This window comes from Scomber scombrus, chromosome 2, assembly GCF_963691925.1.
Source record: "Scomber scombrus chromosome 2, fScoSco1.1, whole genome shotgun sequence".
Lineage (NCBI taxonomy): Eukaryota > Metazoa > Chordata > Actinopteri > Scombriformes > Scombridae > Scomber > Scomber scombrus.
The window spans coordinates 21,329,214-21,344,243 of record NC_084971.1 but is presented as its reverse complement, the minus strand read 5'-3'; the positions used below and the strand labels follow the sequence as shown (position 1 = coordinate 21,344,243).

At 37.9% G+C, this 15,030-nt stretch overlaps 1 protein-coding gene across 1 annotated transcript; it reads right to left on the bottom strand.

Annotated features, from left to right (window-relative positions):
* usp53b (ubiquitin specific peptidase 53b) lies at positions 1 to 13,057 on the bottom strand. Its single transcript, XM_062435559.1, has 13 exons — positions 13,019 to 13,057; positions 12,216 to 12,329; positions 11,853 to 11,935; positions 10,789 to 10,894; positions 9,660 to 9,806; positions 9,243 to 9,392; positions 8,975 to 9,143; positions 5,906 to 6,028; positions 5,026 to 5,743; positions 2,857 to 2,918; positions 1,170 to 1,248; positions 223 to 1,052; positions 1 to 77 (listed from the first exon to the last, which is right to left on the bottom strand). The coding sequence occupies exons 1-13, from the start codon at positions 13,040 to 13,042 to the stop codon at positions 1 to 3; spliced, it is 2,682 nt and encodes an 893-aa protein (XP_062291543.1). The 5' UTR covers positions 13,043 to 13,057.
* Positions 13,058 to 15,030: the final 1,973 nt, after the last annotated feature.

Sequence of the window (15,030 nt, the reverse complement as noted above, 5' to 3'; positions counted from 1 at the left end):
TCATAAAAAACCACGTTCATCCAGTCCTTTGGCTGTCACTGGGTTCCATTTTGCTGTGGGTTTATTGCTATTATGGCCTGTAAAGAAAAAAAAGAAGAACAATCTTGTTTTATGAAACTACTCTGTACATACTGTGACACACCAACAAAGAAAACTGGACTTTGTCATTTCTGTCCTTTTCCGATAACTTTCAGGTCTGTAATCATATCTAGAGAGGCTTACTTGTTTCAGGTCTGGCTTTTGGCACATCTTGTGAGTGTGTGTCTGTGGTGAGTGTATGGCTGGTATCTCTGCGCTCAGTAGCAACTGCTGCCCGTGGCACCGTGGCCGATAGGACAAGAGGCCTCTGGTTGTGATACTTGAGACGGTATGTTTCCGTCATACAGTTATCCACATTGAAGTATGTTGTCAGAGAAACCTCTTGAGCCTGTTCCATTCTGCATCCAGTCAGTCTTTCCTCACTTTCACATGATGAAGGGGTACTCCTCTCCGGGTCGGAGCCCGACTTGGAGCTTGCATCTGAGAAAGTTCGGAGGCCTGACATGTCAGGCTTCCTGTGAGGACTTACATAGGATGCGGTTGAAAGACGAAGACTGGACTGGAAGGGTTCTTGAAGCATCCTTGGGCGAAACACGGCTTGACTTGTTTCACCCAGGTGAGGAGAGACCCGCTGGGCGGGTCGGAGGTGAGGCGACCCTGTCGTGCCAAGCTGACGCTGATTGTTCAGTTGGAGAGGTTCTGCAGTCACATTGCTGGGAGGGTGGTATGGCAGGGTGATATGAGGACACTGGGAATCAGAGGCAACAGCCTCGCTGTTGCAGGAGCAGTAAGTGCCGTCTCTGTCCTCTGGCTCTGAGAGAGCGAGATCATCGGAGCTGTTCCATTCTGAGCTGCTGGTTTTTGTAATGTGCCGCAGGGCTGTACTTTCTCCAGTGTGCCCTCTACAGTTTGTCAGCTCCTGCTGCTCACTCTGCCTGTTATCTGCACCAGTGGAGTCCCTCTCTGAAGATACTGCCTTTCTAGAAGTACTAGAAGTGTACTTTGATTTCCGTCTACAAGAGATAATTTTTGTAGAGAATGATCATTAAATATTACAGAAATCCAACCTACAAGTCCTTACATGTACATATTAGAACAGGTTATATATAATTTATAATGAAGGGCCCTACCTTGAACTTGGACTGCACTTAAGATGTGAATGTGAAACTTGGTCATGGTTCTTTCCCTGAGGTTTGGGTTGATGTTTACCTATAAAATATCAAGACATATGTAAAATTACAAACTATAATTGATTTTTTACTCTTTAAATTTAAATAATGCAGAGCAAAATGTGCAACACCATTATTTTGGACTAAAAGTAAACTGATCACAATATAATTAGAAGATATAAATCTGAATATTAACATATGTTACGTTTTGTTCATCATTTAAAAAAAACAATAAAGAGAATGAGTATTAGAGACTCGTGAAAAAAAGATTGGAGTGCTGAGATTGATAATTTTCTCAGAAGTTTGATAGAATTAATAATCCTGAGAATGAAGTCAAAATTCTGCTAAATCAAAGATTTCAGGCTTTAGTCTCATAATTCAGATTTATTTTTCTGGGAATTCAGAGATTAATGTCAGAGGTCAGATACTTTTTCACTTTCCCCCTAATCCTCTTCTAACATACAACAATTATAGCAAAGCTAAAAAATTGATCACAAAAAACCCCCAAAAAAACAATTAAAGCAAAGTGAATCTCAAGAAGAAATGTGGCATGCAAAGCACGAACAGGGACCACACTATACTGTATCTGACTATGACACTGTTGTCCTCTCCAGACACAAGGTGGCAGCAGAGTGTTAATCTAACAAGACTTCCTCACAGCTGGATGAGCCACTCTGCACGCTCACTCGTGCACCAGCGCAGCGAGAGGGAGCGTGGTGCTGAATTCCTTCCCTTTAAAAATAGATGTGTTATTTTTTTCTTTGCTGTTGCCCTGGAGAGGTCTGTGCAAGGATAAAAGCGGTTGGTTGGAAACACTGGCTCTAAATGCTCATAGCCTTGATAAAGTATCGAGTGCAGCACATTCAGAGCACTGCATTGAAACAGAAAGATATTTATGACAATGCCAGCAGTCATGCCCAGCTGTGCTATCTCAATGAGCTTTGTGGGATTATCATCAGATTAATGCCTGTGCAGGGCTGACCGGGTGAAAAGGTTAAAGAAGCCAGTACAAGCTCAGAAATCAACCCACACATTCTTCAATTTTTAAATTACTCTCACATTATCAGTATGGGAAGCTTATCACATCTTATTTGTTCATTTTGTGAATATAACATGAACAAAATTTGAGATATCATACAAAACAGAAAAAGAAAGAAAATGTGAAAGAAAGAACTCCTTTGAATACTGTAGATCATCTTTCTTGTAGAAAGTAACTACTGTACTTACATGGAGTAAAAGTCTTCCTGAGATTAAAAAGGCATGCAAATATTTAATGAAAATGTGTACTGCCATTTTATATTCACGTATTATAATTACTGAAAGACTAAATTGGTATTGCAGATTAGATGTATTTAATATGCAATGAGATGTTCTTTTATGTTCTAAATCATGTTTTTTTAATACATTTTCATCTTGTTTTCATGTTTTTCAAGGTTTTGTGTTTGAGCACTGACTATAAAATGTCAAGCTATTATATCATAACCGTACATTTATTTAACTTATTAAAATACCAGTCCTAATAATTTAATTACACATCACGAATACACATCAGACCTTTTGGTTGTGATTATTCCACATATTGCATTTATTAAGACTTTTTTACTGTGCCAGGAAAACCTGAGGAAGCCCTTTAAATCTGGGAACTTGCCGTTGTGTGAAGGTGAAGATGTTATACTTGATTTTGCATCACCTCCCTTTTGGTGCAGCAGGCTGAAAACAAAAGTAAGATTATATTTAGCATGTTTAAAACAGATCCGTACATCTGCGCAGAAACAAGCAAACAAACAAATATTTTGTGTAAGGTGGGCAGATGACAGAACTGGCAAAATGACTGAAACAAATACATTTCTAAATGAATTATCTGCTTGGTTCCATCTGTATTCTGAGATCCCAAAAATGTGATTTATTGAGTTTAATTCACATGTAGTAATGAACACTGAGATACTTTGCTGTTTTTAAAGGCCTCATTTACAAACCATATACAGTCCCAGTCAAACGTTTGGACACCATTTCTAATTCGAGTGAATGGGAAGGTGTATTCAAACTTTTGAATGATGGTGTATACTGTAACTTCACACTGTAAATGAACTTTACTCAACAAGAGATTCAGTTTTTATTTTTTGACAAAAAGCTCCTAATTTAAATTAGAATAATATCTGATATTTTGCAAACATAATGTCCTTTCATTCCCACAAACAGCACTAGAAGGAGACTACTATGAACTTGAACTTAAAATTCAGTATGTAATTGTGCACCATGTACACTTTAGGGTGATATGACATGACAAAAAAGTACACAAATAATCGGAGACCGTAATATTCACAGTAGCTCCTGCCCGGTACACCTCCTATTAACAGACATATAAAGTGCATGTTCCTTAGACAAACATATATTAGTAGAGATAATTACCAAGTAATACTTTCATATGACATTAAATATTATTGTTCAGCACATTTGAAGAAACTCATTTATTATTAGATGTTACAATATACCATTCTAACAAACTTGAATATATTGTCTAATTTAACAGTTTAGTAAACTGCAGTTTTTTCATAAAATTCAGTTACCACAAATTTTAGATCTCAAGTTCACAGAAGCAAACAAGGAGAAATGTCTTTGTTGAGAAGGCTTTGAGAATCTGATAAAACCATATGCAATAAAGGTTTGTTTCAACATTTGATAGTATATATATTACATTAAATACAATATATGTTATATAAATTTGATATGTTATATCATATTATTATTTCAATAAGCCATCTGTTGTTTTTCAAGCTAAGTTTATCTTTGTTTCCAGGGAAATCAAATGTATTTCTGAGTGATGATGTATACATAGTAGCTATGCAGCACACATGAATCTCAGAATAGCAAACTGGTGCAACACAGCAAGTATGTAAGAAAATGTACTGAGAAATAAATGAAAAGCATATGGTTTGTCGGTAGACATTGTTAATAAAATCCCCTCAATTATGTAAAAGTAGTTTGATTGTTTCCATGTGGTAGCTCCATTAGTAATTACTAAATAAGAAAAGTTATTTATGGGACAGTTTTAAGATCCACAATTAACTGTCAGCTATTGGACAGATTTCTCCATGAAATAATGAGTTAAACAGTTTTTACTTGATTTCCATTAACCTGTTAAACACTGGCTGTTGCAATTAATCAGGTTTTCAAGTAATTCACTACCTAGCTAAGCTGAAATTTATTTAAAGGGGACTTATCATGCTGTCTGTAATTTTCTGTTATTTTTCTCTTACAATTTCGGATATCTATGTTAAACATGGCAAAAGGTCCACAACTTAAGGTGAATATACAGTATTTGTGAGATGTAAAATGCTCCCTGCAAGTCAAAAGCCAAAACTTGTTCTGAACACTTTGTGTGCAATGCAACCTAAACTTCCTCTTCATGATGACATCAGATTGTCTGCACATGCCCACAGACAGCCATCAGCTCGGTATACTGTTTGCTAAGATTCTTGCTAAGGTTGGTCCATGGGTTGTTCATGTTTTCCACTGGCATATTTTGGATAGGATTTGGACTTAAACATGTATGGATGTATTTTAGAAGAACTAGAAAAGGAAGTGAAATTCTGCTACAGCTGTTTGCTGACCTTCAGACAGAGGGCCGCATAAAGGCCCAGTATAAGATAAATGAGGAGTTTTTTTAACTGTAAATCAAGCAAAGATATACCAGCAGAGCCCAATAATATATACACCTAGAAATGTGCTTGGTACATCCCCTTTAACTCATAGTATTTCCACTTCTTGAATGTGAAGCCTCAATTTGTCATCATACAACAGTGTGATTGTTTCTTACCTTTGCAACTGTGCCTCTGGTGTTAATCTCTGGTCTTTAACGACAAAGCCATCAACGCCAGGTGAGTCAGGATTGGTGGAGCCACTGCTGAGTCTGTCACTGCTCTCATAGCCTGACTCTGTCCTTTGAATGGTCCAGGTGTCACTACGCAGCAGCGTCTTGGGGCCACCTTTAAGTCTGCTGCCCCTCTGTTGGTTGGCCCTGCTCTCTGACTCTACAGAGCTGTGGCTTTCAGTCTCATGCCGCTGGTCATCCTCATAAATCGTCATTAAACACTTCTGCTTCCGATCTTCTCTGTTGCGAACACATTCACGCTCACGGTCTCGACTTTGCTCTGCAAGGACCCGTTCCTGGGATGAAGGCTTGCTGCGCTGGGGGCTGTCGTGTTGCTGTTGATGGCGTTGCTCCAGTTCATTCAGCACACTGTCCACGTTTAACACCTCCCGAATGGGTCTCCAAGTAGACTTGGATTTATTGCGGCTTCCTCCACTCCCACCTTTATCCCATTGCTCCTGGCAGCTGTCCTGATCATAAGGACTCAGGGACGTGTTGTTCTTCTTGCTGTGCCCACTACCCTGTGTGTTGAGGGACTGTCCACGTGGCTCCTGAGATCCTCTGCTTGAATAGTTTGTTGTCTTCTCAGAACGTGGATGGCTTTTACATTTTTGGTCCCCAGGATGCCTCGGCCCATTCTCTGGAGATCTTGCATGTGCCATCTCTAAAGAAAATGAACATGGATCATTTGTAGGGCAACTATTTGATCTTGTTCTGCTAGATAGTAGTTACTTACACTGGCTTGCATTTGAACGTCTTTGTTTTTGCCTGGCCATTGTTAATGTTTCCCTCAAACTTACAGAATGATGCAGACACAATGCTCTACCTTTGTGTTGGGATGGGTCAGTTCTTCGATGCCCCCTATCCTTTTTTGATGTTTCACCTGGTCTCTGCAAACTCTCTGTGAAAGGTTCCTGGAATTTATTTGGACTGCCAAGCGGATTTTTCACTGAGGAAAAAAAAAAATTGAAATGGCTGATGAGTGGCTGCTCTACTTGATGTTTAGAAATATATTTTTTTGTAGTAAATGATTGTCATTCTGCCCTAAATTCCCTTTATCTGCATAAAGAAAAACTTGAATGACACTTAAAAAAACAATCAGTGTGTGACATAAAATGTACATCAGTGACTGCTAAACAACATGCAATTCTCTTGTATAAGGTTATTAGGAGTTCTATAGTATCACTCTGCATCTTTTGCATCTTGTGCTGGGAAACAAATGTACACTGTCCATACAAGGTCACACTGTGCTGTGCACTGTTACTTTAGATAGTGGGCTTCAGATACTCGGCCAGGTCATTACTTACTCATCCCCATTTATTCATTACAAATTTTAGTGCAGCACACAATGCTGATTGATTTGGATTTTGCGATGCACTCTCACCTTCTTTCATGTTGCAGAACAGGCGGGAGACAAATCGAAAACTCTTAAGAAACAAAAAAATGCCACTGCATTATTAACCTTGTTAAAAGTACACTCTTGCCCGCTCTGTGTTGTGTTTATTTCCCCTGTAGTGAGCAGGGCTATGTGACAAACAACAATGATGTGAGCTGCAAACATAAATGGTAAAATGGTAAATGGCTGCATTTATATAGTACTTTTATCCAAAGCACTTTACAATGTTTCTGCTGCTCACTCACCCATTCGCACACACACTCACACACTGATGGTGGCAAGGTACCAAGCACGGTGCTGGCGCAACCATCGGGAGCAATTTAGGGTTCAGTATTTTGCTCAAGGACACTTTGACATGTGGACAGGAGGAGTCGGGGATCAGACCTCCTGAGCCACAGCCGCCCAAAACATCTGCCTCCAAATTAGCACAGCTGCCACTTTTTCAGTTTTATTGTTCTTCTAAATTAGACTGCTAATAAAACATTTTTAACAAAAACATGCTGCAATAATAAACGGACAAACAACAGCAACTTCCTGCGTATTAAACCACTTTCTACAAAACTGTTTCCTTCTTTATATTTGATTTTACTCTTTTAATGAGTACTGGACTTCAAAAAGATGCTTCATATTTTAAAGATGTGTAAAACACAACAGTATAACACTGTGAATAGGAAACAGGTGAGTTAAATGCTTAAACAAATAAATGTATACTACTCCATGCATCTGCACGCCTGCTGGATGTTACAACAGTGGTGAGTAAGCAGTGAGTAAGCTGTAGTATTATGGATTTTCAGATTTGTTCATGTAGTCTAATGCTGACATTTGAGTGGTTCCACTGAAAAAGGATACTAGATTTAGTACACTTAACACAACTGCCAAGTAATTAGGCAAAACACACTTCATGATGTCGCCTGAAGTTAGAAAGAGACTCAGTGGCTTAGTAATGCAAGTATGACACTGCAAGAAAGCTGTCTTGGTTAGTTGGAGTTGTCTTATGGACATGAAGAGACAGTGAAAAAAACTCATAACACTACATACTGCTTAAAATAATATGTCTACATCAGTAAAATCCAAAGAAAATCTAATTTTAGAAAAATCACAACAATAAATAATGCACAAAATAAATATTTATAAAACTGAACAATATTTGACTCCTGAGACACAAACAAAAAAAATCAATTACTTACACTTATTTCCACATAAAAAAAGCTCCAGTCCCATGCCAGTCAGAGTGTCTGGGCACCACACTAAAGCAAAACAATCCATCTAAACTGGCAAGGCCACATTGCCAAAAAAACAAGCAAATAAATTGATGGAGGCAAACATCGGAAATGTCTAGCTGTACAGCAGGAGCATGGGTGTGCTTGGCTACAGGAACAGGGATTAGGCAGGGAGGCGTGGGTGGTAATCTGCGTGCAACAGAGGCATCATCCTCATGTCAAGTTCAAGCCAGCACACAGGGTGGGGCAATCGCTCTGACTGCGGTTTAACAGCATTCTCTCTCAATCCCAACACAAATCATAACTGTCATTTGTGGAGTGAAATCATTGTTGTCAAAAGTAATGGCATTGCTTTATGTTTAATGCCAATTAACAATACTTTTAGAAAAAATACCCAGATGCTAAAAGAGATTTTTCTGAAATAAAATTAGACAAATGGAATTGACTATTGTTCTTCATTTTGATCTCTATCGTGCCTTCTTATTGTTACTGCTTTTCACCACTATGTTGCAGTTTCATTTCACCTCAACTTCCCTGACACATAAGAAAAGAATATTCACAATGTTCATGATTGCTTTCTGACAGCAATTAACATCTGTTATCAAAAAACTGTAACTGACTGTATATAGATATGAATATAATGGTATGTAGTGTTGTCCATATTGTTGTTAATACATTTGTGGTTTGGAGTCAGTGTGCAGCCAAACTCTTTTCATCTAAGTTGATTTCCAGGAGCCTTTCATCTGCATGTGACGTGAGTATCACTGCAGTACCTCTCAGGCTTTTCACATCAACATCTGTGTTACAGTTAGAAGATATAAAAGTCTGCTCTCTATTTTTTTTAATTAAAACTTAGCTAGTTCTTAAATACTTTACTAAGTTTACTTAATGTACTTAAGATACTTCAAAGATGAATAAATGATTAAAGTAAACATGAAACGTGCATTAAAATATGGGTTTATAATAGCTTTGTAGAAACACACATATCATTACGCACACATGCATATTAATATTCTATTTTATTGTTTAGTATTCAGTTAATCTAATTTAATTGTTTTTGGCAAGTGACTGCCCTGTTCATCCATGACTAAATGTGTGTTTAGTAAGCAGTCATTTATTGAAGATGTCCTGACATAAGAAAATAATACTGAATGAGCTGGAGGCAAAGTCCAATGTTTCTCTATATTTTGTTTCAACCTATATTTTGAGTGTATTATTAAATATCTTGGATGCCCATGAGGAGTTTGAGTGTTAGGCAAGATAGTAAGAATTGTCTTACCCTTCACATCTCCATTTACTTGGGCTTTGTACCGGGGACACATGGTTGAATGTCTCGGTGCATCTTCATTAGACACCGGAGTTCCCTCAGGATTGGTGTAAAACAACAGAAGTGGTTGAAAATGTCCCCTGATACATTTAGAGGCAACATCTTTCCATTTGGATCCAATCTGTGAAAAAGAAAAGAGTGATTTAAGAGCATGTAACATGCAGTAACAGGTACCAGATTTCTGGACGGAGTAAAGCAGATTAATAGCAGAGGTCCTAACCTCCTTTACAGTAGCATCATCAAAAAACATCCATTTTGAAGATTTGGTGTGATAGGCAAAGGCTGAGTAATGTTTACTCGAAAAACAGATCATCCCCACCAGATGTAGCTCACTCCGTTTGGCATTTTCATCAGTGACACGGTTAAAAAGCTGAAAGAGAGCAAATTGAGGCAAGTTTGATCTCCACATATTGCTCTTTGGCAGATGCTAAGTCCTATGATAAAAACTACATTTATAGATAGCCTGTCGATTTCTTTTATGAAAGATTACATGAGTCTGACCTGCAAAGTATATAAAAACAAAAGTACATGTACATGAGTATATGAGTGATTGTTAGCAGCACAAATGTCCATTCTCTCAATAGACAGTGTTCAAAGAAGATGCAGATGATGACACTATTCTTGGGTCAGCTCTTACCCCACACAGGTTCAAACGTGGGCCAAGTGACCTGATGACATCGTCCGTAAGATCAGACTGCTCAGCATCCCACACAAATCCTATAGTGACGATCTCTGGGCAGTTCATGAGCACACGACGGATCTTGATACTTTGACCACAGTCACTCTGCAAAGTATGAATAAAAACACATGTGAGCCTGTATTAATATAGATGCAAATACAAGAAAAACGTTTTATTCCTAAAGTTCTCAAGAAGCACAGAGGTATGATTTTCTTTTAAAGATGTGCCCTCTTTCGGGAAACATTCTTATTTGCTATCTTACAGAAAGATAGTTGATCAGGGTGATTTCAATATTAATTTCTATGTGTGTTTAAGACTGAGATACTTGACAATATTTTGCCCATCTTACCACAAAGGCTGGAAGCAGGGGGTAACCACTAGCCAATCATTTATAATTTAATTTAATTATAATTTAATTGAAATAAGCCGTTAGCTTAGGCATTGCTATTTCTATTTCTGTGTCTTGACAAACAACAGCATACTGTAATTGGAAGTTGTCTGCTTTCTGCAGTTTCATTTCTTTAACTCTCTTTGCCTCACACACATCGTCAAAACTAAAATATAACCTCTGACTTAACATTTCAAAATGCCATAACAAGGACTCTTTGAAGGATATAAAAAGAGTCGGAGAGCATGTATCATCTGCACATCAGTGTCATTAAGTCAGTACTGCAGCTTGCAGTTTCTGGAAGAATAATTAGTTGAGGGAACAGATCACTCAGCTTCAACAAACTGATGCGCACTGAAGAGGAAGACGGCAGCAGCAAATACAGATGAGAGAAAAACACTAGATAAGCCCTTACTGCTATTTATATCCTAACACTTGTCTCGCACCATCTCCTTCCGTCCGCTTCAAGTGCAGTGTCACATCAGAAAGCACGGAGTGTACTCTGCATAGTTGCAAGAATCATTTTTGTGCCCATTTTACAGTAACATGACAACTTAGCTGAACGTTTAAATTATTCATCAATAGTTGGCTGTGATGAGTCAGCTGTTTGAATTTAGACAGATGTTTTGGAAAAAAAGACAGCGAAAGGTATTGAGACACCACTTCATAAGAAAACAATGTCTATTCCGAATCACATACCGGGCAACTTCGGAGGTCACCTGTGTTGTTTGCTGCCTGCAGCAATTCTCCGAACATGTCTGACCTCAGTCGCTCGCTCTTCCCCAACGTGCGATCAACCTGTTGGCTGTGCACAAACATAGAAACTATATGGATAGTAGATGGTTGGTATTTTATTGAAAAAGTCAGACACATTACTGCACTCAGTGAATACGTTCCATTACCACAACTTATATATTTTTAATGAACTTCATGCCAAGACAAGAACAGTGTTCTAGTAATCAATATGAACAGATTAAGATTGGGCTGTACTTTATATTTGTTTATATTAAAGCTGGAGTGCAGGACTTTTTTCTCCCCCTTGTGGCAGTGAGAGTAATTACAAAAACACTGTTTACATGTGCTTATGTCAGAGGCTCCAATGTAGCCTACTCAGTTGCTGATGTTGCAACTGTAAAACAGTGGGTGATTGCATCACATAACTAGCAAAATTATTCGTTTCATTACCATAATTTGATCCATTTGGTCCAATAACATCTGGAAAGTCTAGAAGAGCTGCACGATTTATTTATTTCATTTATTTCAAATTAGCAGAGAGCTAAATGGAAGTTAGTTGCTCTGCTGCCAGAAGTCTCTGAGTGTGCATTCAAACAGCCATGTTCAATTCCACAACAATGTGACCAAATAACTATCATCCCATCTTCAGTCCAACCTTTGGGAAATACCACTGATAATTATCAGGCCTGGTTGACAAGACAAGCGATGGTCACAAAAAACGTTTCACCTCACCTCAAATAAAAAAGGGTTTTTGGGCATTAATATATCCATTGGATTCCTTCTTAGAGCCAAGTTTCTGACTATGAATATCCAAATGTAAGACTACAGTAAAAAGGAAAACACTCACATTTACTTTGAGCCTTTAGCTACAGTAGCTGAATGACAGGAAAGAATTGATCTGAAATGCTTAAAATTCAAATCATTTTTAGTAACCTTATTTAATACTTTGACATTTAAATCAGGATTAGCACTCTGGCCTGATTTTTGTATCCCATTTTTAAAGCCATGGCAATAAATCAAGTACTCACCATAAAGCAGTGGTCGACACATAATGTACAAATTCTGTGAATGGGTGGGGGTCTGAGGATGCACCGCAACAGCGACACACAAACTGCAAAAAAAAAAAAAAGGAAAAAAGAAGAAAAACGTTAACTTTATTTTAATGACTACATTTTGTATTTTAATACATTTTATAAATGGCATGTGCATATTTATTAACTTTCACATTTAGTTATAGCAGCTATAGGAGTCTTTCTCTGTTGTTATTATTGTTTATATCCGTTTCTTTATAACTATTATGTACTTATCATTAACACACATCAGTATTGTGTTGCTTTTCAATAACGTTTAGCAGCTAAGATGACAGTGATTGTACTGAAATGATTAGTTACCTGCTCATAAAGCATCATCGCAAACTTCTGATGGGTGATGCAGGATTTGGATGAACAAGCATCAGTTGCAGCGTCTGAAACTATGTGCAAATGAATTCGCTCCAGGATGTTCTCCTAACATGTAGGATATAAGAGAAGTTACAATGCAAACAGTGAATATATGCAACCATACAACAGACTGCAAAGCAAATGAAGGATTAGAGTATATAGTAAAACCTTTAAATTCAGCTTCTCTGTGTTTGCTCACTGAATGTGAAGTTATCATACTCACATGTTTGTAAAACATATGAAAAACATAAAGCTTTGTGTTTTTTTGCTAGTCAAAAAGTATATTTGTGACAACAAAGCTGAGTAACACTTGCAGAAATTAGCAGAATTACAAAGGATTAAAACTTGCTGCAGATCTTAAATACATTTAAAAAAAATTCTGCACTGAAAGCATAGATTTTTAATTTAATTTAATTACCGGGATTCCCCCTTTTTTTCCTATTGACAATTCAACATGAACTGTGTACAAGTATTTTTTTAAGGTCTAGTGTACAGTAATGAAAACAGACAAACTCAATTAAATCGGGTCCACAATCCTAACAGGGTTGATAAAAAACAAGAGCCCAGAATGCACCTTCACACACAGTAGATATAACTGCTGATGACACAGTGCTGAAACAGTTTTGTCAGTGTTCAGTGTCATATTCAGAGCAGGGAGCACCATGACATTATTTAAATCCCATTTTCTTTTGGGAGGTCTTCCGTCTACTAAATATTATTTTTGATTAAAAGCCTAAGGTGCAGTGTCAACATACAAAGCACTCAGCAGCGTCATCCATCAGGCCCAGCTGGAAGCGTTGCTCATCTTTAAAAGTTTCAGCAAGTGCGTTACGCAGGCTGTCGGAGGGGAGTACACGCTCCCTGCTCTGCTGAAACTGGCTGAATATACTCTGAAAACGACAAATAATCAGCAGTCACAAAACCACATTATAATTGTATTACCAAATTATCAATTATATATAATTCATGAACAATTTTACTTTCATAGATAATTATTACAGCATCAAACCAGTATCAGAGAAATTACATTAAAATAACATTCAACAAAAATAATGGCTGGTTTATCTCCAAGTGCAACAGTCTACAAACCTTTAATGCACAAAAAATGCAGGCATCACCGAGACAAAAGTGACCTGAGAGCTGCCTCAAACTTCTCCTGAAAATATCCAGCTGCCAAAGCACCTGTGAACAAACACAACAATGCTGACCTGAAGGTGATGGTAAGAATTTTTTTTTTTCTTCTTACTGCCAATCCCACTGAGAATGAATACCCAACTATGCATCTTTTCTCAGCTTTTAATCAGTTTCAACTCATTATTTCTGGTTTGATTCGTGGCAGCTCTCGCTAACCCACCCAAACCCAATCATGGCGAGCTCACACAAGCCACTGAAACACTAACTGTGTAAACCAAAAATTAAGCTACCAAGAAACCAAACCAGAGCTAAAACACAACTGACTTTTGGCAGATGGCAAGTCTGTGGGTGATTTTTTTAAGCACTGAAACTGTTTTGTACTCCTTTCAGTGGAGTGAAGTATGTATTTTTCAGTCATATAGAGCTGGCAGAAAATGGATCTCACCTGAACAGCGCTGTTTAGGAAGCAGCTGTTCTGGCCAGGCTCATTCAGCAGGCCTTTGGTGAGAGCTAGAGACAACATGCTCCCAGGCTGGTAAGATTTCTTCAGGCCTCCTCCAGGTTTTTTGAACATCTTCACCCATGCCATGGAGTTAGAGCCTGCAGCTGATGAAGAAAATCCCAGGTTTTAACATTTATCCTCTGTTTCGTATTTTACTGAAGGTCATTTAAAGCCATTTATATTCAATGTGTCATGCTAAAAAAAGTACTGTATATTATACGATAAGATAAGTTTCAATGCATTCTCATTTAATGAATCTATAGCTATGATTCTTTTTTCATGGCACTGTGGACTATGAAGGCCTTTTCAGTTCATCTTATACCCAGTTTTCATTACATCACTAATCCAAATGAGTGATTTGGCCCGAAGCCAGATAAATAATATCATCTACCTTCTCCAGAACTGGGGGGAGACTTGCTGCAGCTGGACATGCTGGGAGGTGGGAGCTGGTGCGGTGGTCTGGCCATGGGCTCCATCCATTTCATCCCCACGCACCTCCAGAGCGGTTGGTTGAAAGCATTGTCAGGATCAGCCACAGGGCAGCCTCAGATATGTGCTACTCGACATTGAATGGCAAATGGACAAAAATCTGGGGGAGATGAGGAAGAGGTAAACCATAAATCTACTGAGGCAACAGTGCAGCTATAAGCTCAACAGCAGGATAACCACAGAAGTAAAGCTTAAAAGTAGTGCCATAGCCAATTTCTGCATCCTGATATGAACAAAGAGGTTTACAAACACAGAAAGTGACTTAAAGTTTTTTCTCATCAAAATACACTTGAATATTAAATTATTCTGAAATTGTGAATGTAAACACTGTGCTCTACTGCTGCTTGATGTTTTGCAGCCTTCATAACCCTTTAAGCCGTTGCTGTTGCAGGAATAAGACAGCATTTAGCAGTTTATAATAGTTTTGAAAGAATAATGTGAAAACATTACATTGTATTGAAACTCAAGACTTACAGATGTTCTGTTCTGGTATTTGTATTTAGGGCTGAAATTAGCACTTATTTTCATTAAAGATTAATCTGTCAATTATGTTCTCTTGATCGATTACGTGTCTGATCTATAAAATGTCAGAAAATTGTGAAAAATGTCAATCACTGTTTCCCAAAACCCAAGGTATAACCT